The sequence below is a fragment of the Panthera pardus genome, unplaced genomic scaffold (genome assembly GCF_024362965.1).
Source record: "Panthera pardus isolate Hobbes unplaced genomic scaffold, ASM2436296v1 HiC_scaffold_6, whole genome shotgun sequence".
Taxonomy (NCBI): Eukaryota; Metazoa; Chordata; class Mammalia; order Carnivora; family Felidae; genus Panthera; species Panthera pardus.
Genome location: NW_026526991.1, coordinates 4421317 through 4446169, shown reverse-complemented (window position 1 = coordinate 4446169; position 24853 = coordinate 4421317). Strand labels below are relative to the sequence as shown.

Here is a 24853-nt window from a genome sequence, read left to right as displayed (position 1 = left end):
GCGCCCCCTTCCAAGGAGCTTCCCCCGGGCAGGCTGCACTCGGGCAAGGGCCGGGTTTAGAAACCTAGTAATTGGGTCTGGCGGGGCAGTCCCACATTCAGCACTTTAGCAAAGGCCTGGCGCGTGCCAATGCCACTAAAATGCAAGGTATAAAATGTGTCGGGGGCTTTATCTTACACGCCGTGATCTCGAGTACCCGGAGCACGGTGGGTCTCAAGATCTGTTCTTCCGCCAGTGAGTGAGCCGAGGGACTGACCGCATGGCGCTGTGACACTGTTCAGGCAGCGGTTAGTAACAGCCCCTTCATCCCCGCCCGAGAGCTGGGCAGGCCAGCCCCACGGCGGATCTGCCTTCCTGGGGACTGTGGGGAGCGGTGGGGGGGGGGGGGGTCACTGGAGTCCAGCTGGGCCCGCTTCCAACTATTTTCCTTCCAGATCTTGGGACTCTTCCTGTACGTTTTCTTGCACTGCTGTTTGCATTCTCACATTGATATCAGATTTGCCAGAGTGTCGTTTTTGGTCTTTTTAAAGTAGCTTTTTCTATTTTTAAACCTGTGGAGCATCAAGTCAATATTTAGCTTGGGGAGATTTTCAGCCCCTGCCTCCAATGTTCCCAGGGCGCCTGCCAGCAGAGGGAGGTCTCACAAGTGTCACTGCAAAAAAATCAGTCCCGGGCACAGACCTGTCAGCTAATGTGTCTCCATCGCATAAGAGAAACGAGTTTTGGGGGCGTGGGTCCTCGTTAAATCGTGTGGGTGAACTAACAGCAGATGGGCTGGACGTCCCCCTCTGGAAGAGCCAGAGGGGCCGAAAACGTCCAGTGATGCGTGGCCATCGACTTGTTTCCTTTGAACTGTTAGGATGTAAAAGGCACGGGGGGTAAAGCAAAGTCATTTTAAGGGTTACTACGTGACTCCAAATCTAGTATTTTTTGTACTGATTTCTCGCACAGAAAATCTGTCACCTCTATCCATCAAGCTGTAGCTCAGACAACACCTCCTCTCTCCCCTCGTCTTCCCGTCACCCGTGGTCCGGTCTCATTTCTCCAGCACTTGTTGTGGGTTCTACAGACCGATTCCCGCGGAATTCCTCATGCAGTAGAAGGACCCCTGCGAGCCTTGCAGATGGCAGGTGGAGGGAGTGCGGGAGGAGACGGTGGACGGACACCCTCCGCTCGGCGAGGCCTTCCTAGAGGGAGAACTTCCTCATCCACTTCAGAAGCCTGCTCTCGGTCAGAACAGCGTATTTTGAGATTTGAGTTCATTTCCTGTAAGATAATCGGAAAGGAGAGGTCAAGCCTTTTAACACCTCTTCGAGTATAACAAAGGGAGAGGCTTTATTACGCGTTTTCTGCATCTGGGGCTTTCCTTTCCTCTCCCTGCCAATTTTAAGGATAAAACAAACAGACACTCCTTTCTCTGGATCTTCAGAACCATTCAGTTTTCATTCTTAGGCCTTAGGAGTTCACTGCTGAGTATTTGCTGTTCGCCTCTTCTCCTTGGTGAGCCCAGGAGATACTTTAGAAATGAACTCCTTAGCGCAGGTTGAGAGTGAGGTATTTCAAGAAACCCTACCTATGCTTACCTGAAGTGCCTACTTGCTGTGCCCCAAAACCATTCACATTCTGCTCGGGTCACATGGCATCAGTTCCGGGGCTCCTGGTGGCTCAGTCAGGTAAGTGTCCAACTCTTGATTTCGGCTCAGGTCATGATCTCACGGTTTGTGAGATCGAGCCCCGGGTCTCTGAGCTGGCAGTGAGGAGCCTGCTTGGGATTCTGTCTGTCTTCCTCTCTCTCCCTGTACCCGTCCCCCTGCACTCTCTTTCTCTCGAAATAAATACAGAAACTCTTTTTAAAAATGGCATCAGTTCTTAGTGCCGTCAGTGTGAATCAGCATTTAGCACGAGGATTTTGCTTTACTCTGCACACGGGTGGACCGGGGGTGGTGAGGAAGTGAGCTGGGAAATGTCTGCTTCTGGAGGTGGGGGTCCAGGACCGCTCGAGCAGGATGGAGAAGCTGCTTGGGCTTCGTGTCTGTATAGCTGGCCCTAGACAGTTTGGGACACTTGGGGTCGCCGGACTTCCCCGCAGCTGCCTGGGAAGGGCTCAGGGCCCGCGTCCCTGCTCATACCCATAGCGGGGCTCGGGCAGGTCTGGGTCTGGGGTGGGGAGAGCCCAGCTCGGGAAACACAGGCACGATGGCCCCTGGGCACGTGACTGTTGAACGACTGAGCCGGGAAACCCCTGCGGCGGGTCAGGGATGGACACTGGTGGGATAGAAGTTGAAAGAGTGAGGTCATTTTCTTTTATGCTCAGTATTCTCTCGGAGCTCACGCGTCATTGTTTCTGCTGCTGTCTGCCTGGCCTCGGCCACCGTCCTGTCTCACTGGGTGACACCGTGGTGGCTGTCTGGCCGTTCCCCAGCCGGGCGGGCCTCCTGTGCCTTCATCTGTGAGCTTCCTTTTGCCAGGTGCCTTTCCCCTGGAGGCCCTCCTGGCCTGCCCTTCGCTTTTGTCTCAGGTGCCGCCTGCTCAGTGAGACCTTCTCCAGCCGTTCCACCTAAAAGCGCAGACTCCTTTCCGCCTTCAAAAGCCTCATCCCTTTCCCTCGCTCTGTTTCTCCTCATAGCGGCCACTCTGGGTTCTTTTCCTTGGCAGTCACTTGCACTGGAGCGGAACTCTGCGAGAGGGGACGGATTTTTGTGTGCTCCGTACCCTGTTGGATTCCCCAGCACGCAGAACATGGGCTGACTGCAGGTATGGAAGGAATAATGGAAATTAAGTGGGTAGCTACCATCGTATTCCCAGTGGATGTCCGCGAATTGAATGAAAAGCAAAACCGCCTTTTGATTGCTGCTTTTGTTTAATAAAAAAGTCAGCTTTCTTCATTTCTCGTTTTGACACAAATTGCATAATACGCATTTTCACTGAAAACTTCTAGCCAGCCCCAGCCCCAGCTCATCCTCCCTGGGCCTGCACTCCCAGTCTCCCCTAAGCACGTCCGAATCTCCGTAGCGCCTGAAGATCACCTACTTTGTGAACGAAGAAACTGGAGGCCCAGGGAGTCTCGTGCTAAGTCCAAGGTCATGGTGCCCCATCTCATGACATTTGCACCAGAGCCAGGGAAGGGAACCGACATTTATCGTTGGCTGCATAAGAGAAGGGAAGGTCCTTGCGTTATCTAAGCTGATCCTCTTTAAGAAGTCTGCTCCTCGTCATCCCCATCTCGTGAGTGGAATATCAGAGGCACAAGCAGTAATGTGACGCTGGGGCACACGGCCAGCAAGACTTGGATGGCTGGGTCAGTCCCGTTCCTGGCCAGTTCTCTTGGGGACACCCCCGGAGCCCCTCACGGGATGCACAGGGGATCTCCTGAGCCACGGTGGTGAGCGTGGATAGCACGCTTTCCAGATCTTTCATTTGATGCTGCTTCTGGCCTGTCACCTGTGTTTCCATTGGCTCAGTGTATTCCAGCTTTCCTGCCACGAGCGTGTTCCCACGTTGACCTTCGTCTCTGTGGACACTTTCCCCTGCCCAAAGCTGGCGTGCGTGAGTGATTCTCCTGGGCTTTAGATCACAAACGAAACTGAAATCTCCATGATTAAGGGACCTGATGAATAATTTCTGTTGCAGGAGATTTTAAAATCAGCCCTAAACAAAGTAAAATGTAAAGATTGCCTAAGTACCGTTTCTTCACTGCAGCTGTTCACCAGCTAGCAAAAGCTTTTGCAAACAAGCTTTTCTGGGTCTTGGACCCCAGACACAGCCGTAGGTGAGTGTGGTAGTCGGTCCGAAACGGGTCTTTGGGGATGAGGGGGAGTGGCAGTTTGAGGAGCATGATTATTTTCATGGGCAAAAGGAGAGGTACAGGAGGTAGGGCAGGGGAAGGGGGAACAGGCTGGGAGGCAGGGCCTGGGCTAATGAGGTAATGGCACAGGTAACTGCAGGATGGGGGTTCCCTAAGGAATTTACTCCCTGGCTCCATTCTTCCTTCAACAGTGTTCTCTAAGCAGCCGAAGTTACTGTGACGGGCACCGGGGTCCCCCCAGGAGCCAACAGCTTGGTTGGGGGAATAGGGATATAACCAAATAATGGCACCGGGGAGGGACGGTGGCGGGCAGAGGGTCACTGGTGTGGTTGGGGGGCTCCCCAGAGGAGGTGACGCTCAAACTGGGCCTTGCAGGCTGGGTAGGAAGGAAGTGACCAGGAAGGCTGGTCTCAGGCAGCAGAGCGCTGCACCTGTGGTTGTTCAGCGCCCGGCAGGAGGCGGAGGCGGGCCGAGCAGGTAGGGCAGGCCAGCGCAGGGCCCCCAGGGCTAAGACCTGTGAGTTTCTTCCACGTGTGGGCCCAGAGGAGTCTTGTGTGTGCGGCTGGCACATTAAAAGGTGTGTAAGTGTAGCTGGAGTACCTGCAGTGGAGGTGGGGAAGAAACGGAAAGGTGATCACACACACAGAATGCCTTAGAAGGTTGTACGTTAACGACAGAAATTGTGTTGCGGTTCGTGACCACGTCCACTAGTATTGGAACACTCAGTGTAGCACACTCTGGGGCCTCAGGCTTTTTGAATTTAGTTTGGCTTTTGTTAAAAGCCTCAAGACAGTTAGTTCTCTCATCACGAATGTATGTTTCTGTGCTCCCATCAAACTGTAAAACTGTAAAACATAGTAAGGTCTTATTCGTATCAAGTTGCCGGTAAAATTAGAGAAAATTTTCAAAGCGTCTTTTTACTTTCTTTGTCTCCCGTTTCTCCAGTCGGGAAAAAGACTGGGAGACTGTCAAAGAACTGGCTGTTCTCAGAAGTATTTGAGGAGAACAGTGTGAGTCATTGTAGCTTTTTACTGGTATTTTAGTATCCGGTTTATTTTTAAACAGTTTTGTGCGACTGGAGTTTCTGCCGTGGTTTCTGTTACCATGGCTCCATAATATTTCCTCAAATCTGCTTGTTCATCCTTTCTCACACTCCAGCATCAAATCTCCGATGCCCTAGAATCAGAATATCTTATTTGTGATATCCAAGAATGTTTCTCCAGCTGCAATAGCATTTTGCTCCAAAGTGGGAAAGTTACTTGTTTTTCCCATCAGAGGCATGGGGAGGAAAGAAGGTTTGGTTCTGCGGAGGATAATGCAGTACGTGGGGATGGGCGGGGGCTCTTAGGAGGCTCCCGCTGGTGGTCTAAGCAGGGGACCAGTGTCATCTGTGTGGAGCCACTTCCCCTTTAGATCCCACAGTTGGGGGTACAGGATGGGCAAGCTGCCCTATTTGCTTGGGACGTGCTGGCATTGGCCATTTTGGTCCAGACATCCAGCAGACTGTCGGTTCTTGGTTCTCCTGAAGCATCAGTGTGTCTCTTGTCACTCTATTTATTCATTTATTTTTGGACTTGATTGAGGCTTCCACTTTGGGAAGGCCTCTTGCTTTTTGGAATCTGCAGTCAAAAGGAAAACAGTGCTGGTCCTGGCAGTCACTGGTGAGGTTTGCCTTGCCCTCTAGACTTCCCGGCATTTGGGATTATTCAAGGAGCTACTTTTCTGAATTTCATGGCTTTGAGAAACGTGTATTTTCTTAAAGGAGTGTTCTGGATTTAAAACAAAGTCCCAGAATAATACGGAATCGTAGAGGTAGTTTGTTTCCAGTCTCTTAAGGTCTTTGACCTCTTCCAATTTTTCCGGGATAACGAGGTTTTCCTCTGACACGTGAACGTAGTATCAAAATGTAGGTTCTGGGTGTGTGTTTGGGGTTCATCATAGGGGATCCGTCTGGCCAAACCTGTGCAAATTCTGTAAGTACAAATGTTGATACAATGATAGAGCAAGTCCTAATACTTGAGGATTTCAAGGCTGGTGTAACTGACTGGGCCTTTAGCTCCTAACACAGTTGTTTCCTTTGGTTCAGGAAGGACCTCTTTGCAAACAACAAAGACAAGATAAAACTGTGGTTCTGGGTGCTCTGGAGGCTGCCCAGAGAGCTCCAGGTGGGAAGGTCCTCTCACTTAATGACTGTACAGGCTGGCCATTGTGGAAGAAGTGACTTTTTAAGAATCACTGAAATACGAAGTTTTGCTGTCAGCTCAAGAAACGTTTTGTGGTTAGTCATATGAGTAGCCTTTTTTTTTTTTTTTTCTTTTCTGTGTAATCCAGGAGATGTCAGCTACAGTTATGGCCACGGAATATTACTGTTATGATCTTAGAGATCTTATAGGGTGGTGGTGGTGGGAGGTGGGGCTGGATGAGAAAGGATGGTCAGGGAGGCCCTGAGGACCTCTGGGCAAAGGCCCGTATGGCGGCCATGCAGTTATCTTAGGAAAGAGCATTCTGGGGGAGAGGGAACAGCACGTGCAGGGGTCCTGAGGCAGAGAGGAGTTTAGTGTGCTTGGGAAACACAGGAAGATCACTGTGGCTGGGGCCAGCTAGGGCCGGTCAGTGAGGAAGAGTGGAAGAGGGCGGACAGGGGCCAGGTCGTGATGGGATTTGCAGCAAAATTACGGACTTAGGGTTTAACTCCGAGTATGATGGGTGTGAGCAGGGAAGTGTCACGCTTTAGGTCTTTTAAAAGATTGCCCTGGGGAGACTAGAAATTGAAAGTGAGATTGGGTTTTGTGATCTGCCTAACACTGGGGTTCTCTGAGAAAACATTCAGCTTTTGTTTTCATTTTAACTTTGTGGAGTTTTAGAGTTATTTATTAATACCACCTGCATTCCTTGTATTTGGGATTCTGTGATGTTTTCTGTGCTCTTGTTTTTTAAATTTTTTTTATCATGTTTATTTATGTTTGAGAGAGAGGGAGAGACAGAGCGTGAGCAGGGGAGGGGCAGAGAGAGAGGGAGACGCAGAACCCGAAGCCAGGCTCCGGGCTCTGAGCTGTCAGCACAGAGCCCGATGCGGGGCTCAAATCCACAAACCGCGAGATCATGACCTGAGCCAAAGTCTGACGCTTAACCGACTGAACCACCCAGGCACCCCTGGGCTCTTTGTGCAGAGAGGTATTATGTCAGTAAATAACACCCTGGTTGTTGACAATGGTAACAACAAAATGATGTCTGCCTAGGCCTGCCCATTTAAAAATGTAACTATTAATAACATATAACATTGCTCTCAGCCCAGCCAGCAGCTGGAAGATTACAAGTTATGAGAAACTCCTCAAGTTTAAACCACATGGGGATTTTTATGTAGAAATGTGACCCCATTTCCTCCTTCCTTCCTCACTGTTTCTGTTTCAAGGTGGGCATCGGGCCACGCTGAATGCTCTCGTTGACACTGGCTGGCCCGTGCTCCCTTCTTGCCCCCATCAGCCCACCGCCACCCTTCCCTAAGGATTCTCCTGTCTGGGGCACCTTGCCCTTACCCCTGTGCACCTGCCTAATTCCCACTGGCTCCTCGGATTCAGCTTGTTGTCCCCTGGGAGGCTGCTGCGCGGAAAGCGCCGCCGTTCCGGGCCTCAGCATCCTGGCGGAGAGCAGGTACTTCGCCTGTCACTGGGGTGTTTCATCCGCCAACAATGCCAAGGAGTAGTAGTGTCCGTTTTACTTTCTGGACGAGGAAACTGAGGCTCAGAGAGGTTAAGGAATGTGCCCACGGTTATCTAGTTGGTGCGCAGCAGGCCTGGGGGCATGGGTACTCGCTCTGCCTCACATGTGACTGTCCCGTTTATGCTGGGCCCCGTGCCCAGCTCTGGGGTACAGCTTTGAGCGAGGCAGGCACAGGGTACGCGTCTGTGTCCCTCACTGCCCTAAGCCGTTTGAGCAGACGTGCTTCTAGGACAGGACCCCTCCACGGTGCTCAGTGAATGCCGAATGAGTGAGCGTGTGCGTGCGTTGTCCCCTTGCTGGAGTCCCGGCTGGAGTGCTGTCCCCGGGAGGCCCCCCAGCTTTCTTTTCGTCAGAGTTTCGCTCACATCACTCACCTCTGCCTCTCCTTGCAAGGAATCTTCTTCGCCGTGCCTCATCCCAGAGACCGTGTGGCCTGCCAGCTAAGGGGCAGGCTCTGGGGCGCCTAGCCCCGGGTTTGAGTCCCAGCTTCGCCACCTGCCAGCTGTGTGGCCTTAGTCAAGTTATTTAAATGTACCTCATTTCTTCATGTGTAAAATGGGGATGATGGTGGTAGCCGCCTCCTAGGGCTGTTCTGAGAATGAATGGGGCCTCGTACCTAGGAAGCACTCAGCAAATATGGCTGTTCTTGTGAATTCTGAGGTCTGGTGGGAACAAGAACTGAGCCCCGCTCAACTCTGAGGGCGCTGTGAGCGCCCCCCCCCCCCGCCCCGCCCCGCATTGCTCTTATCATGGTGTCTGCCACCAGATCAGGGCTTAGTAAATGTCAGGTGAGGGAGGGGAAAATGAGAGACCGTCCAGGGAAGAGTTCCACCCACACTGGTGCATCTGGGGGCTGTGGGACTGTGGGGCCCTGGCCCGGTGAGACCCTTGTGAGAACAGGATTGCTGGAACTATGGTCGGCTTCTAGCCCTGTTGTCCTGGCCTTTTCTCCTGGCTCTCCTAGGTTTGACAGCTTCCCTTGATTTGTCCTACTCAGCTTTACCCTTCTGCCCACCGTGTCCCTTGTCGGACTTGCTGTTACATCCAGTAAGTTATGAAATTAGCTCGTGTGTTGTGTACCCCTCTCGTCAACAGTAACTGAGACGACCCCTCATCACCTGCTTTTGCCCAAGTGCGTCTAGGAGGTCTTTGCTGCAACTGCTGTGGCCTCAGTAGTGATGTTTCTAAATTTATGAACTTCATTTGTTGAATATTTTCATGCTTTGAATCAAGGAAGTACATGTAAATACATTTAACTTGCAAAGAGAATCATATACCAGGAACTTGAATATTAGTTCAAATTAAAGTCTTCAAGATAATCTGACTTCTCATTAGAAGCCATTGTATTATAATACATTTGTCATCTGTCTCTGAGATTAGGACTACCAGTAAGAAATAAAGTATTCTTATACTTTTGAATTTGAATTGTCAGAAACTTACATTTTGTAATTTTTATTTTCTTTAAATATTTATTTTTGAGAGAGCAAACAGGGGAAGGGCAGAGAGAGAGGGAGACAGAGGATCCCAAGGGAAGCTCTGTGCAGACAGCAGCCAGCCCCATGTGGGGCTCGAACTCACAAACCATGAGATCGTGACCTGAGCTGAAGTCAGACTGAGCTACCCGGGTGTCCCTTAAAAAAAAAAAAAATGTGTTTGTTTATTTATTTTGAGAGAGAGAGGAGAGCATGAGCAGGGGAGGGGTGGAGAGAGAGGGGGAGAGAGCATCCCAAGCAGGCTCTGTGCTATCAGTGCTGAGCCTAACACAGAGCTCGATCCCACAAACCATGAGATCACGACCTGAGCCAAAACCAAGAGTCGGATGCTCAACCAACTGAGCCACCCACGCACCCCTCGATCAATTTAAAAGTAAGAAAGATAGTCACTTGCAAAATAGTGTGTCCCTTTATTTAGTGTGTGTGAATGTGCACATCCATGTGCTTCTTGGGTCAGGATTGAACTGGGAGCAGAAGAGAGAGGTTTATTTCTTTCACGCCTAATGCTCAGGGGTGGGATCCCAGGGGCTGGGCAGACCACAGAGTCAGAGGCTCCGACTTCCTGTCTCTTGTTGTGTTGAGCACAGCTCAGGGCCTAAGTCATGTCATGGTCAAGATGGGATAAGTAGGACTTTTGTATTCAGTACAACTGACTTTGTGCTATGATTGGGACACAAAAATAGACACCATGTGGTCTCTGCCCTCAAGGACCCTTTGTCTCTTGATGGAGACAGATAATCTATAGATGATAGATCTGGATAGAGTGAGTCCTGTAGGAGAGGAACGTGCTACTCAGGGCAGGCCAGGCAACAAAGCTTAATATTAACTGGGAATAAAGGAAGGCTTCGTGGGGGAGGTGACATTTGATCTTGACCTTGAAGAATGATGTGGAAGGAGGTCTTAGGGCCCAAAAGGGCTGGGCTTTCCTGGGCCTTGGGGGGGTTGGGTGGGAGTGGCTCCGAGGCCCAGAAGGTGGGTAACCCCCCTGCGCTGTCCCGGTCGGTCGGGAGTAGGTCATCCGCTAGAGACCAGGTCACAAGATTGGCAAGATGTTCCCAGCCACGTGGCCTTTGTGAGATCCATTCTAAAAGGCGGACAAACTAACCTTGAAAGAAAACCGGGGCGCTTCGGTGGCTCAGTCGGTTGAGCATCCGACTTAGGCCCAGGTCACGATCTCCCAGTTCTTGGGTTCAAGCCCTGCGTTGGGCTCTGTGCTGACAGCTCAGAGCCTGGAGCCTCCTTTGGATTCCTTGTGTGTGTGTGTATATGTGTGTGTGTGTGTGTATCTGCCTGCCTGCCCCTCCTGCACTCATGTCCTGTCTCTCAAAAATAAATGTTAAAAGGAAATTTTTTTTTTTTTTTAAAGAAAGAAAACCTTGAGTTATCACTTGTGGGGTTCGGGGATGCTCTGTCTTCTGCTCAGAGTTTGGAAGCAGGATTAAGCCCTGGCAGGCACGCTGCTCCCACCTAACGCTCCCCAATCTTCTGACATCCCCGCCCCCCGCCCCAGAATTGTCACTGTGCCTGACCTCCCAGCAGCCAGCGATGGGGGGTAGGGGGTCTTCTCGAGAAGCCCTGGGACATAGAGTCAGAGTGCCTGTCATGACGGTCGTGCCTCTTTTTACTCGTTTTGTAAAAGGCACATGTTAATTGCTATCGACTGTCCCTCTAAACTTCAGATTCATACGTGCGGAACCGTGACATCCTGTGTCCCCGGGAACACTGTTCAGTAATTTCTGTGATGCGGACATGCTCAGGAAGCATGGGCTCTGTGCTGACCGAGGCGAGTTTTGCCGTGAGCCCCTGCGAATGAGTTCAAGCGGGACTCTGGGGTCTGGGTGAGAATGTCCTCACAGGGTGGCTGTGAGGCTCAGATCTCATAAAGTGGGAAGGCACTTTGCAGCCGTGAAGGTCCCTGCAAGCACATATTCTTACAATGACTTGGCTTTAATTCACTCGAGTTCTCCCACAGTCTCTTGCCAGTAGGAGGTTCTTGTGAGACATTCTGCCTTCATCTGAAGGTAGTGAGATGCAGGGCCGTTGCCCTGGGTCCTGGCTGTTCAGTGGCAAACTTGGGCTGAGTCTTCCTAACACTGGCCCCGAGAGCCCTCAGAGTATAAAACGGCTTCTAAATCATCCACAGTTAAGATGGGTTCAACGTAGTTTTGTTGGGCTGGTTTATTTGGGGTATGTGAATACGTGTGTGGGCGCGTGCGTGCATGTATGTTTTAAATTGGCGTTCCTGGCGGGCTGTAGCCACCCTGATTAACCCTGAACCACACTGATTGACCACCACCACCAAGCCTTCATTCTTGCCTCTCGAGGGGAACTACATTGAGGGATTCACGCTGGCCCACCGGCTGGACACGGGCCCACCGGGATATCCATGTGTGGGTAACTGGTGTCCACGTCGGTTTGAATGGAGTCCTGAACTCTCTGCATGTTTATACGTCAGAGGCATCTCATATGTAAAATTTTATAAATATTCATTTCCTTGAGGTTTCTTGAAAAGAAACAAGAGCCCCCCACCGATCTGATTTCTGTATTTACCAAGCAAGACACGAGAAGCAGTGGCTCACTGTGTCCCCCACGGCTGAAGCCTCCTTTCCATGGGAGTTCCCTCTTCAGTTTTCCCTTTTCTGCGCATCTCTTACTTGTGTGCAACATCGTGCGACATTCATGTGAATGCCTTTAAGGTACTCTGATTCACCAGGTAAAACAGGCCCCTCCCTCCACCCACCGCCAGACAGCAGCATTTTTCTGCCGAGATGTGTCTTGGGGCCTTTCATCTTTTCTCCTGTGCTTCTCAGGGTCTGTTCCCGTCCCTTCTTGGCGGGTGTGATCTGGAGGAGGTCAAATTGAAATCCTGCTTTTTCAACTGTAGCCCAGAGGTCCGCCAAGTTCGTTAGGGCGCATGAGCCTCATGAAGCGGCAGGACAGGCCTGGGGAGCTCCCCGGTCTTGGCTCTGACTGGGAAGGACCCAACCCCTGGTCAGGCCGCGAGGCCTGGGCCGTAGCGTGGGACCACAGCGTGACTTTGCACGGCCCTTAGGACGGACAGGAAGACGGCCGGACAGCCGGGGAAATGCTTGCCGTGCTCGCGTTGAGGAAAGCAGACCACGGCTGGCTCGTTGGCCACAAATGTGGCAAGACAGACCACGGGTGGTCAGGGAAGGAGAGCCCGAGTAGTGAGAGCCAGGGCGGGTGGGCCAGGCCCTGCACCAGGCAAGCGGGGGGACAGTGGGCCCGACTCGGCGCTGGCCGAGAGCAGCTGGGGAGGGGCCCTGGCCGCCGTGGGGGCCGCACTTGACGTTGCGGGAGAGCCTCCCTGGTTTCCTCCTTGCTTCCCCGACACGGCTTTCTCTGTGGGAGGAAAAGGGCTGCTCTGTGGCGTCGACTAAAACAGGACAAGATGAGCCCTTCCCCTGCTTTTTCTGTCTTCCGAACTGGGGCATTCGGGAGGCTGGGCCGCGTCTGCTCGGGGCGAGGCAGCTGCGTGTCCTCACGGAGTTCCGGAGACCCCCCACCTTCCTGTCCCCAGCACCCCGGTTAGTCCTCCGCCAAAGTGCTCGGACCCTCCGCTAGTTCCGGGGACGGCTTCCACGGCCCCCCAAGCTGGCTGCGCACAGATGCCGGGTCTTAATCCCGCAGCCCCTTTCAGTGTGTTCAGCCCACACGGCCCACCCTGGCGGGTGCTCGTGGAGGACCCTGCCCTTCCTGCCCGGGCCTGTGGCTTGCCGTGCCACCGGCCCCCGGGTCCTTCCCCCGCGGGGGCAGCCTTTAAAACCAAGCATCCTGCCGCGCACAGGCGGCCTTCCGTTGTTGAAGTGAACCCTCTACACGGTGTTCCGGAGATACAAGTCACTTTATTTGCTGATCTCTATCTCTTCCTTTGAGGACTGTTCACTTTTCCAGATGAAATCACCGGAAACAGAATAGGCTGTGCCAGATATTTAAGCTATTAAAAAAAAAAAAAAAAAAGCGTTCCTGCTTTGTTAATGGTGCAAAGCAAGGTACTAGCTCAGGCCTTGCTCCCACCTAGCCCACCTCATGGGAGGCAGCTAGCGAGCCTGTCCTTTCTCACGGGGGGCTGCCTGGACACACGGAATGGCCCGAACCGAGGCCGGAGGCTGAGAGGACCGGGAACCTGTGGGCCCCAGGGGTGGTCCGGCCCAGGGGGCTGAGTGGCAGAAGGGCCTCCTGTGCGGCCTGGGTGGGGAGGGGGACCGGTTTAACGTATGCGGTATTGGTAATAAAAGAATTCTAACCACTAGAGTTAAAACATCTTCACAGTCAAGCTCCGAGTATTTTCCACCTGTGGATCTTCAGTCTGTGGAAGTCAGAATTACTGAGACTGTTTAGTTCAGCCTTTCTCATCCTGAATTCGTCCAGCAAGCCTGTACGGAGCGACTGTGGCGTGTGGGACCTCGGGTGCTGGGATTTACCGCAGTGAACAAAACAAAAATCCTTGCCCTGTGGCAGCTCACATTCCAGAGGGGGAGACGGAGAGTAGACTGTGGACAGAAGGATCGAGTAAATGATACATCTCCTTGGAAGGGAGTAAGCGCTCGGGGGAGAAGGATAAGGTGGAGACGGGGTCTGGGAGTGTGAGAGGCTGTGGGGGGACCACACGGGTCAGAGAAGACCTGCCCGGGGGCCCGAGGACGCCAGCCTCCCGCTGTGGGCTCCCCGGGGGAAGCTGGTCGCAGGGAGTGGGCGTGCGGGGCGGTGCAAGGCTCGGGGAGGTGGCGCGGTGGGCAGTGAGCAGGGCGGGCTGCACTCTGCACGGGTGCTTTGGGCCTTTACCCTGCGGGAGGGCGGCGATGGGGCGTGACCTGAGCTGGGAGAGGGTCACACTGTGTTGAGAATAGGCTGGAGGAACAGGGCTCCCCGGGATACCCTCCAGGAGGTGCCCTCCGTCGTCGCAGGGAGAGGTGGTGGTGGACTTGGACACCCGGTGGGCAGGGCTGGGGTGGGTGAGGAGGGGCGGTCAGTCCTCGGGGTGCACGTGGACCTCTTTTCTCTCAAAGATGCGGGGCAGCCGCGCGGTACAGAGGGGACTGGCCTTCGTTCCGACACAGGCTGTTAATGAAACAAAAGGGCGTGTTTTTATTAACTAGTTTTTCTGCTCTAAGAGTGTTACCTGCCCATAGTCAGAATTTTCAAATCGCTTAGAAGGTTGGGGGGAAAACCGCGAAGTCCCTTCCCGGCCCCAGGGCACCCCCTAGAGAAGTCAGAGACCTCACTGGGACTCTGTGTGCGTGGGTGCGCTTTGGTGGGCGCCTGATTGTTTTGTAATACCAGTGGGCTCGGACTCTGTCTGCCGTGCGACACCCACTGTTCCGACTGATGTGTGGGGTATCTCTCATGTCTGTACACTCTGTCCCCTCCCTCCTCCTCTGTTCTACTGGCATCTTTTTTTTTTTTTTAATGTTTACTCATTTGTGTGTGTGTGTGTGTGTGTGTGTGTGTGTGTGAGAGAGAGAGAGAGGGAGAGAGAGAGAGACAGAGAGACAGAGAGAGAGAGAGACAGAGAGAGAGAGAGAGAGAATGAGAATATAAGCTGGGGAGGGGCAGAGAGAGAGAGAGACAGAGACAGAGAGGCCAAAGGGGGCTCTGTGCTGACAGCAGTGAGCCTGATGTGGGGCCCGAACTCATGAACCCCGAGATCATGACCTGAGCCAAAGTGGGACGCTCAACCGACTGAGCCACCCAGGCACCCCTGTACTGGCATCTTTGATTCTTGAAGGACAGTCAGGGGTTTTCAGGATTTTTTTTTTTTTTCTTTCTTTCTGTTGCTATTAAAAATAACACCATAGTGAATACCTGCGTTTGCCTCTTGGGTGAATTTATCTGTAGGATAAAGCTTTAGAGGAGATAGTTGGGTAAAAGGCCAGATGTTCCTCTTTTGTGAAATACACCACGCGTTGAGAGGCATGTGACAACACACGAGGACAGATCTGAGATGACCGGGCATTCACATCGCTTGCTCTCCGAGAGCGCGTCTTAGGGGCACTTGAGGCTCGAAGTCTGAACCGGTCGCTCAGACGGAGGGATCTGCGTTCCATGCAGCTCACGAGTGGTGCCAGGCCATCCCCGCCGACCTCAGTGCTGCCTCGGGCACGCGCGTGGGCTCCCACCGTGCTGGGTGCTGGAACAGGCCCGGCACTCGTGGGGCCTTTGCTGCTGCCCTCACTCTTCTGGAAAAGCCTCTCTCCTGTCCGTCGCGTGCCCTCACAGTACAGCCGTTTGTACTTCACTGCATGCCAGTGTGTCCTGTTAGGGTGTCGGCTCCAGGGGCCGGGACCGTGTCCGTCGCATTCACCGCTGCATCCTGGGGACCTAGCCGCTGTGCCTGACACACGGTACGTATGCACACATCAGCTCGTGGCATGAATGGGTAAATCTGCCCCGCAGGGAATGAATCTCCCCTCACTCCGGGCCAGATAGTGGCTTGGGAGAAATTGTGGTCACTCTGCAGTGAGTGAAGAATTTCCCACCGTGGATAACGAAGAAACCGACCTAGGTCTGGCGTGTGCTCTTGCTGAGAGGCCTGCAGGGCAGCACGGGGCAGGCCAGTGTGGGGTGGGAGGCAGCGGCGACGACGCCTTCCTTCCGGGTTACGGAGGACCGCAGGGGGCTTTCTTCCCGGTCCCCGCCAGGCCGACTCTCAGGGGAGATGAAACATGGCACCTTCACTTCGACTGTGCTTGCTTTATAGTAATAGCTTTTTGGCCTAATGACCCGTTCTCTTTTTCCTTTTTAGAGCAGATTAAGGGCATTTCGAGCGAGCTAGATGTACCTCTGTAATTTGTATTTTTTGTTTACCTGATACCTGTTATCAGGCCCAGAGGGGAAGAAGGTTATGCCGGTTCCCAGCCTGGGCCAAGGGCACCCTCGGCCACCTCCATTAACCTCTGAGACCGCCTACCATCTTAGGAGTGGCTCTGACTCACCAGTGTTTACATACGTCAGTGGCAGAAGTCCCTGGAAGCCAGAGATCTGGAAGCATTCCCCTGCCTCAGTCGTTCCTGGGTTCCGGATTCCCAGATCTTCGTCAAGTGCTTCTTAGCACGTGCACTCAGTTAATATCTATTGAGGGCCTATCGAGGGCCTACTGTGCGCCCAGGAGACGTGAGGAGGGCCACGGATATGCATTTCAGGAGGGTGGGGAGGAGAGGGGGTGATGATCTGTACACCTTTACACTTTACCCTTGTACATTTTTACACTGTAAAACCTTTTACAAGGACTTCCTTGCTTTTGAGTCGTGAGCTCGCTGCTGATATACCTTTGGGGGACAGACAAGGTCTCAGACAGAAGCACACTGTCCCTGCCTCTTGAGCAGCTGGAATCTTAGGGTCTCCAAGGGGATCCTGCCTTGGACTGCACTGACGACCCACAGGTCACTGCCGCAGAGCCACCTTCCTCCCAGGGGCCTTGGAAAGAGAGGAGGGGAAGGCTGTAAACCTGTTCCTCTCGTACTCAGGTCTTTGCTGAGCACCTTTGACGTGCAACACTGGGGGTGCTAGACGCGAGGGGTAAGTGAGCAACGTGCTGGGACTCCTGTCCCCTCCCAGCCTGTAGGACCTCCTGTCCCTTAACCAGCCTCCTGCTCACGTCTCTCTCTCCTGTTTTATGTAATAGGAAATGCCTGTGGTCTTATCATCCACGAAGTCAACTAGCTTCAGCCATAGTCTCGTCATTCTGTTATACAGACTATCCATCAAAATGTTAATTTTGGTAATAAGGTTCCTAAAAATCAAGAAAACAAATCTTATTTCTTGATTGCTCCTTTTTCATAGCAGCCTGTTCCTGTTTACAGCAAGCCTTGACTTTCTTGGAGAAGTCTTATCTGAGTTCCTTTGGGTTTCTGTCTCGTTCCCTGAAGTATCTGTGTTTTCCCTAGAGATCAGCTCCAAATGAAAGTTGTCCTGTTGATCTTGGTCTTTTCATGGTTTGGGTTTTTATTTCATCATTGTTTATTTCGTGGCTCTTCCGCCATTGGTCCTTCCCTTGGTTATCAGTTCATGTTTATGAAAAAAGAACAGGATGTGTAGGAACCTGTTCTGGGTTCCCAGGCAGGCCTCCCTGAAGGGAGTCTAGGCTTGCTGGTCACAAATGCAGTTTTAAAAATTCCTGTGATTGCCCCTCAGGGCCCCCCTCCCTTGGCATTTCTCGGCCCTGGGCTTGGCACTCCTACCCTGGGAAGGCTCATTCCCACCCTGGCGTTTGGGCTGGTTTTCTTCTGGCCCAGACCTGTCTGCTAGTTTCTAGCGCGTCCTCTAGCCTGCTGCTGTGACGTTGCGGGGTTACGGGTGTTACGCGTGTCTTCGTGCCTGCTCCGTGGGCCCTTGTGGGGAGGGAGGGAGACGTGTGTGTGCCTCTTTTGAACCAGCTGCTTTGTTGTGATTTGGGGGAAAGAAAGACGGTTCGAGGAAATACATGGGGAACATATTGTCTTCTCTTTGTCGAAAGACAAAGAAGGAGTCAAGAATAACTGAGCATACGCTACCTCGTCCCAGAGGTTCGTTTCGGAATCCGTTGTTGGACATTCAGTTGGCATTTTCCTGTCACTGGCCTGGACCGTGAAAGCCTGTTGTGGTGACTTCGGCACATAGCGTACCCCAGGGGGTAGACCGGGCCGGGGGCGCGTGCAGCGTTTGTTCCGAGCTTACGGCGGAGTATCACGGTTCAGTTGCTTCAGGAAGAAGTGATCAGTCCCTGCTGGGTGCTGGACAGGGTGGCATATACCGAAGACACGCTCGCTTCCGTCCCGTCCTCGGAAAGAGCGGCACTGACTCCTTTGTCGCCTTGCGCTTTTCCAGAGTTCTCCCGCGTCTGTTACCTCCCCTGAGCCTCCTCATACCTCGGGAGGTCAGGGCGCCAGTGGTGTCCCCGCCTTAGAGGACAGATGGGGCTCTCACAGGGGACGACGACTTGAGTCCACAGAGTCGGAGCTGAGATGCCCACTGCCTCCCCGGGACCTTCCCCTTCCCCTTGAGAAGCACCCAATTAATAAATAAATACACACTATATGCTTTTGGCATCAGTAAACCTACTTCGGGAGGTATTCGGTACCCTTTGGCCTCAGAGGTCAGTGTGTTCTGTAGCACATCCTCAAGCTTAGTCGTGGCTTAGGTTGGCTCAGGACCCTGAAAGAAGGAAGGAGGCGGAACCAGGAAATTCGCCTGACCCGTCTCCTTTTGGAGGAACGGGCTTGCGGTTCTCTCGTTGTCCTCAGAGGCCTCAGTTGCCCCGACTTCCATGTTTCTTCAGCCCAGGTGTGCTAAAACCAGATTCATTTTTACGGCTAGGGACGCTTGCGTGTGAACAAAAAATCTGAGCGATATTCCCTGACAGGCCGAGGACCACTGGGGACGCTTCGGGTGTCAGTATCAGACTAGCCTCGATAGCCTCGATCAGGCTATCGCGACAGCCCTGAGACTCAGGCGCCCTTTCTGAGGGAGCGGCCTCCCATCCACACGGGGTCTCCAGAGCTGGGGACGACTCTGGCTGGACGACCGGTGTCCTGCTGCGGTCGGGCCGCATGGAGTCACAGGGGCCGGGTTGAGGCCTCGCCTTTTGATTTGACACAAGCGTGGCCGACCTCGGCCGAGAGAGCCTACTTTGGGGGTATCATTCAGTCCTTAGATAGTTACTGAACACCTGTGTGGTAGCATTAGCCAGTTCTTCCGGTTCCTTCTGGTGGCCTTGGTTTCCCTGGGCGTGGCCTGGTCTGCAGCTGGTTCCCGCTCAGGAGGGCGCGTGCTCGGGTGAGCGTCCACCCTGGAAGGGAGCACCGGTGTCGGGCTGGACGTTAGGGGTTTTTGTTCAGGAATCTCATGTTCCTTAGAGCACGGGCTGTGTCCTGGGGCCTCTCCTCTTACCTTAGGGTTGCTGGTCTGCAGCTCTAGGCGCTCACACACGCGTCCACCCCACAACGAAGTGATGCTGGGAAACACACTGGGAGGAGCAGGCCCTGTGCTGTGTGTGGGCGCTGTGGCGGTGGCTGACCCTTCTTCCTGCCTTTCCTTTCTCTGCCGGACTCTCCTCTGAGTTCTCGCGGAAACGTGCGTTCTTTTTGTTTTCCGAAGCTGCAAATGCAGCTAAAAAAATAAAAATAAAAAAGGATACCCAAGCCGATTGGTGCACCGAGACCCCTTAACATCGGGTATTATCGCTTTTTCTTGTCTCGTGTAAATTTGTAGGACAGACATTATGAGACTTTATTTTGATTGCCATCAAGCATTCATTACCAATTTCACTTTATTTACAGCTCTGTAAAGGCAAAGAATATTTCTTCTGCTTGCATTTGACAGATTTAACATTGGGATCTTCCCTAATTTTCCCATTGTTCTAGTCCAGTTTAGTTGTTTTCAGTTTCATTTAAAAGAAACCAAGGTCTAGCTCATGGGCCGTTTGCATTCCCGGCACTAATAAGCTCAGTTCTTGAAACTTAGATCTTTGTTGAACGAACGAACGAATGAATGAATGAATGAGGCTCACCAAGAATAGCCGATAATGGCAGGTCTTCCCCTCTTTCCAATTTTAAATTGACACATGACCCTGGCGTCACGGGGCCACGTGATACTTTCTGGGCGCCTTTCTTCCAGTCCCTTCCAGACCATCTCTGGGCCTGGGTATGGCTGGTGTGACTCAGGAGGTCATTTGGGCCAGGAAGAGTGGCTGTTCGTTGTGCCTTGTTGAGTCGTGGCGCCGGTCACATTCTGGTGGTAAAAAAACGAATCTCTCTGTTGGTCAGGAGAACATTTCTTATGTGAGCCCTGAAGGCTGGGAGCTGATTCTGCTTTTGCAAAATCTGTTTTGTAAAATCACCCGTCACGGATTTCCCGGGAAATGAGATTCCCTGGTCTCCCTTGAGCCATTTTGACCACCTTCTCCGCTTATAGACAGGAAGCCCTTCTCTAGCCCACAGGAGCAGAGCCCATCCGCCTGCCAGTCCCTTTGCAGCTTTTCTTACACCCCATGGAGGAAAGCACTCCTACTTTCTTGGTATTTTCATAGTATAATACCCACAAACAGCTAATTATATGTAACAAACTGTAAGAGGAAGAACTTGGCATTTTAGAGCCACAGAACCTCACCTTGAGTCATAATCTCACCATTTATCACCATTTATCACCTTTTATCACCTTAAACAGTTTACTTGACCTTCAGTTTCTCATCTGTGAAAAGGGAATAAAGATACCTGCCTCATGGGACTATTACAAAAAATAAATGAGGTTGTGGAATAGCTAAAATTATACTTGGAGAGAAATACATAGTTTTAAATGCATATGTGAGAAAAGAGGAAAGAAAGCTTATAAGCTGCACTTCCATATCCAGAGTCCGAAAAAGAACAACCTGAAGCCAAAAATGGTAGAAGGAAGGAAATTAATAAAGGGAAGAGATCAAGGAAAAGGAAGACAGATACTCAGTAGACAGCTGAAAGAAAGCAAGCTAAAGGCTGATTCTTTGAAAAATAAAAATGAAAACTGATAAATCTCTGATGAGACTGATCAAGAGAAAAGGCACAAAAACCTAATGCCAACAATGAAAAGAGGGACGCTACTACAGTTCCCTCAGTCTTTAAAGTGATCATAGGAGGAATAATATGAACAATTTTATGCCAATAAATTTGAAAAAAAGTCGCCTGGATTCCCTATAAAACCACAACTTTACAAAATCACACAAAGAAATAGAAAATACATGCATAGTCTTCTGCCTTTTAACTAGAATGTATGATGAGAAGTGCTTAAAGAAAACTTCAGGCCCAGGAGACTTCACTGACAAATTCTGCCAAACATTTAAGGAAAAAGAAAGCCAGTCTTAACGTAAACATCCATTTGTGATCACAGCTCTTAGAAGAATTACAGTGGAAAGGAACTTTCTAACCTAAAAAATGATATTTTAAAATATCGCATAGTAGAGATCATACTTCCTCGTGAAATGTCGAAAGCTCTGTCCTTGAGGCCAGGGGTCAGCTTGGCGCCGGGACCGCTGTCACCTGGGGACTGTCGCAGTGGGCTAGTGCAGTGCCAGGGTGGGCTCAGGACCCTGGAGCGAGGGAGCATCACCACGTTGCCAGTGTGGGGCTCGGGCGGGGAAAGCTGGACTCGCCTTGTTCCTGCTGGTCAGCTCAGAGCAGGCCTCCTCTCTGAAGCCCTTGCAACTCCATCCAGTGTTGCCTGGTTTTGTTACTTGGCGATTCAGGTTCTGGCCCCTAGAAGTCAAGTAAGTGTGTCTTTTTGTGCTGTGAGCCCAGTGGCAACCTCTTCTTGGCTCCCAGCACTTAATAGGCTCTTAATAAATCTCAGGCAGAACCGACTGTCCGTTTACATCTACACCATGGCTGAACCCCAGCCGAGTCTGAGTCCCTCCGGCTGAGCTCTTCAGGTATCGAGTTGCTTCTCCGTCCAGATCCCTGCAGCTCCTCCCTGCAGCTGTTCCCGGAGCTGGCCAGGCAGCCTAGCCAGCGGCCGGATCGGACCACTTTGAGACTTGCCTGAGCCCAAAGCCCAGATATTTCCTGAGGAGCCTGGAGCAGAGACGGCTGGCCTGGGTAGAAGACTTTCTGCCACTGCAAACATGGGCCGGCGTGCTCCCAGGAGGGCCCGGGCCAAGAGCACACGATTGCATAGATGGGGGGTGCTGTGGGACGTGGCACCAGGGCCCAGCCAGAGAAGACGGTCGGCCTTTCTGATACCCTGGAGTTAAAATGACACGCTGCCCTGTGATGTTGGAGCGAGGTCCAGCCGGCACGCTGTCAGGAAGTGTGTGCACGTGGCGCCCGGGCAACCGCCTGGCTGTAGCGTGCGTGAACTTGGCGCACTTGGCTTTGAAGTACCATCATCCGCTCTTTGAATTTATTGGCTGTACAAGTGCTGTGTTCATCTTCAGAAGCTGTGACATCCATCACATGAAGCCTTTTTTTTTTTAATATATATATATATTTAATGTTTATTTTTGAGACAGGGAGAGACAGCATGAACGGGGGAGGGGCAGAGAGAGAGGGAGACACAGAATCCGAAACAGGCTCCAGGCTCCGAGGTGTCAGCACAGAGCCCGACGCGGGGCTCGAACTCACGGACCAGGAGATCATGACCTGAGCCGAAGTCGGCTGCTTAACCGACTGAGCCACCCTGGCGCCCCTCATGAAGCCTTTTTAATAGCCACTAGATCTTAGGTTATAGGACACCAGATTTATTCAAACTTCAGATCGTTCTTGGAAAACATCTTGGTGCGATGGAGAGAACATTACCGTAGCAAACTTGTCAAATGTTTGTCTCTGCCATTCATGACTTGGGTGACCGTAGGCAAGTTACTTAACCTCCCCTCCCTGAGCATCAGTTCTCTCAACTATAAAGTGGAGACAAAAGTAACGATAGTGGTAATTATTACTCTCTAATGACGTTACATTGTAATTTACTGTGTCCATAGCGCTCACTACGGACCACAGTACTGTTTGCCTCTGTGTGTCTGGCCTCATTTCACCCTCACTGTAATTCTGTGATGTACGTCCCATAATCAGATAAGGCTGTTGAGGCACAGAGAGGTTGGGTAACTTGCCAACTACTGCCCAGCTAGTGAGTAACAGGTCTGGGATTAGAGCCCAGGTAGCCTGACTCTAGAGCCCGTGTTCCTGTTCCTTACCACGCTTCTGGATTGTTGCTTCGGGGGTTGTAAGAATTAAATGCGGTAGCATATGGAAAAGGGTCCAGAACAAAGTCTTGTACCTTGGAGGCTTAGCAGTGTGGGTCACCCTGCACCCACCCCATCCTGCCTGGTCCCTCCCCGAGCGAAGCTGAAGCTTTGGACTCCTGACTCTGGTCGTGAGGGGAAGTTCCAGAACTCTGGCTGTGTGATCTGGACACAGGGTGATGGGAGGGAGGGCGGAGTCAACTTTTCAGCAAGAAGCCAGCGAGTCTCATGTGGCCGTGGACGGGTCATGCATCGCTGTGGTCTGTGCTCGTGAGCATCGCGGCACCTCCCTCTAGCAGGGGGTTAATCACGCCTTTGCCCTTGCCTGGGTTTAGAACACCGCCTCATGACCCAGAAGTGGTCACTTTCGCCTGTTTGTCTTTACTCTAGCTGACCTTCACCCTGATGGTATCAGAACAAACTGGTCTGATCTGGGGCCTCAGTGGCTGAGGTGACATTGCCCAACACAGTGGCTGGGGACACACTGCCCAACACAGTGAAACATGGGGGAGCCTGGGGGTGGAGTCAGGTGTCCAAGGCGGATGACTTCCTCTCGTGTCTGACTGCAGGGCCTAGTCCTGCCCGGTGGGTGGCACAGGCTGGGGCAGGGCGAGTCCAGAGATGCAGGAATTCTGCCTGCTTTCGCTGTTCTCCGCACACGTGCTCTCCTTCTCCAAGCGACGAGGAAGCTTGTTTAGTAAGGTTATCAATCTGTTGGTCTAAGAACACGAACCGTTCTCCAGAAAGCTCTTTGAGCTCTTCAGTAAGGTGTTGAGAAGGTTCGCCTGTTAATACGAAATACACACGCGCACGGGCATATATAACACATGCATATATATGTGTTTATTGATTTTCTCTCACCTAAAGGGAACGTTTGAGACTGCTCTGTACTAAGGCAGTAATGGATATGGAAGTCGTGTGATGGCCGTGACTTGCTTCTTACCTTAAGAATTTAAGGGGCGCCTGGGTGGCTCAGTCGGTTAAGCGTCCGACTTCAGCTCAGGTCATGATCTCGCGGTCCGTGGATTCGAGCCCCGCGTTGGGCTCTGTGCTGACACCTCAGAGCCTGGAGCCTGTTTCAGATTCTGTGTCTCCCTCTTTCTCTGACCCTCCCCTGTTCGTGCTCTCTCTCTCTCTCTGTCTCAAAAATAAATAAATGTTAAAAAAAAAAAATTAAAAAAAAAAGAATTTAAAAACCACAATGATGTGCTTTTTCTTTGACAGGTTTGTCTACGGATTTTGAGCATCTGAAGTTGACCTCTGCGTTAAGCATTGGCCGCTGCTCCCTCACTGTCCGAAGAGATGTCTGTCGCTTACGACGACTCCGTTGGAGTGGAAGTGTCCAGCGATAGCTTCTGGGAGGTAATGCCCACGCTTGCTTCCTCACGTGTGCGGAGAGCAGGCCGATGGTGCCTGACGGGCCCGGCTTCTCCTGGCCGGAACTGGGGAGGAGATGAGCATACCCCAGATAGGCCCTGTCTTCGGGGTCAGATCCAGGTGGCAGCAGGGGTGGCTTGGCTGTCAGTGCAGGTGGTGAGCTGACCTTGCCAGGAAGGACTGATAAAGCAGCGTTTGTCAGGGTCTTAGCGCCTGTCCGTTCTCGGATCTTCGTTTTCGTGCTTAGCCGTGTTGTGACTTGGCTCTGTGTATGCTCGTTGCGGGGCTTGGCCCGAGAGGCCGCGTGGCTTCTGAGTCGTGTGTGGAAAAATGGACGGCGGTGATGTGACGCCATGCTGGGACAGTGCAGGCTGTCCAGGGGGCCGAGCAAGCCGCCCTTGAGCTGTCAGAGCATCTTCCTGTGAGTCTAGGCCCATGAGGAACTCCTTCCCCGATTAGAAATTTTGTGGAGGTGGTGGTGGGCGGGGGGGGGGGAGTTTTGTTTTCTCTGGAAGTCACTCTTCCTGAGCCCATTTACTTTTTTCTGCCTGCTGCTTAAAGGAAAGTCCATTTTTGTTCTTGGGGCAAAACCCCTGGAACTTTCCAGGCAGCAGTGGGCTTAGTGGAGAGAGCACCGACTTTGCAGTTAGAAAGATCTGGGTTCTGTTCCCGACTGTGCCGTCGCTAGCTGTGATTTCGGGCAAGTGGCTTGACTGATAAGAGCCTCAGAATCTTCGTCTCTAAAGTGGGGGGTAA

The 24853-nt window shown here is 52.2% G+C and overlaps 1 protein-coding gene across 2 annotated transcripts in view; it reads left to right on the top strand.

Moving 5' to 3' along the window:
* Positions 1-24853, top strand: part of PACSIN2 (protein kinase C and casein kinase substrate in neurons 2) — a 132082-nt gene that overhangs the window by 70503 nt on the left and 36726 nt on the right. For both annotated transcript variants that reach the window (XM_019447104.2, XM_053895715.1), the window contains exon 2: positions 23945-24082. In XM_019447104.2, coding sequence (XP_019302649.1) covers positions 24023-24082 — 60 coding nt within the window. In that variant the 5' untranslated portion in view covers positions 23945-24022. The remainder of the gene's footprint in view (positions 1-23944; positions 24083-24853) is intronic.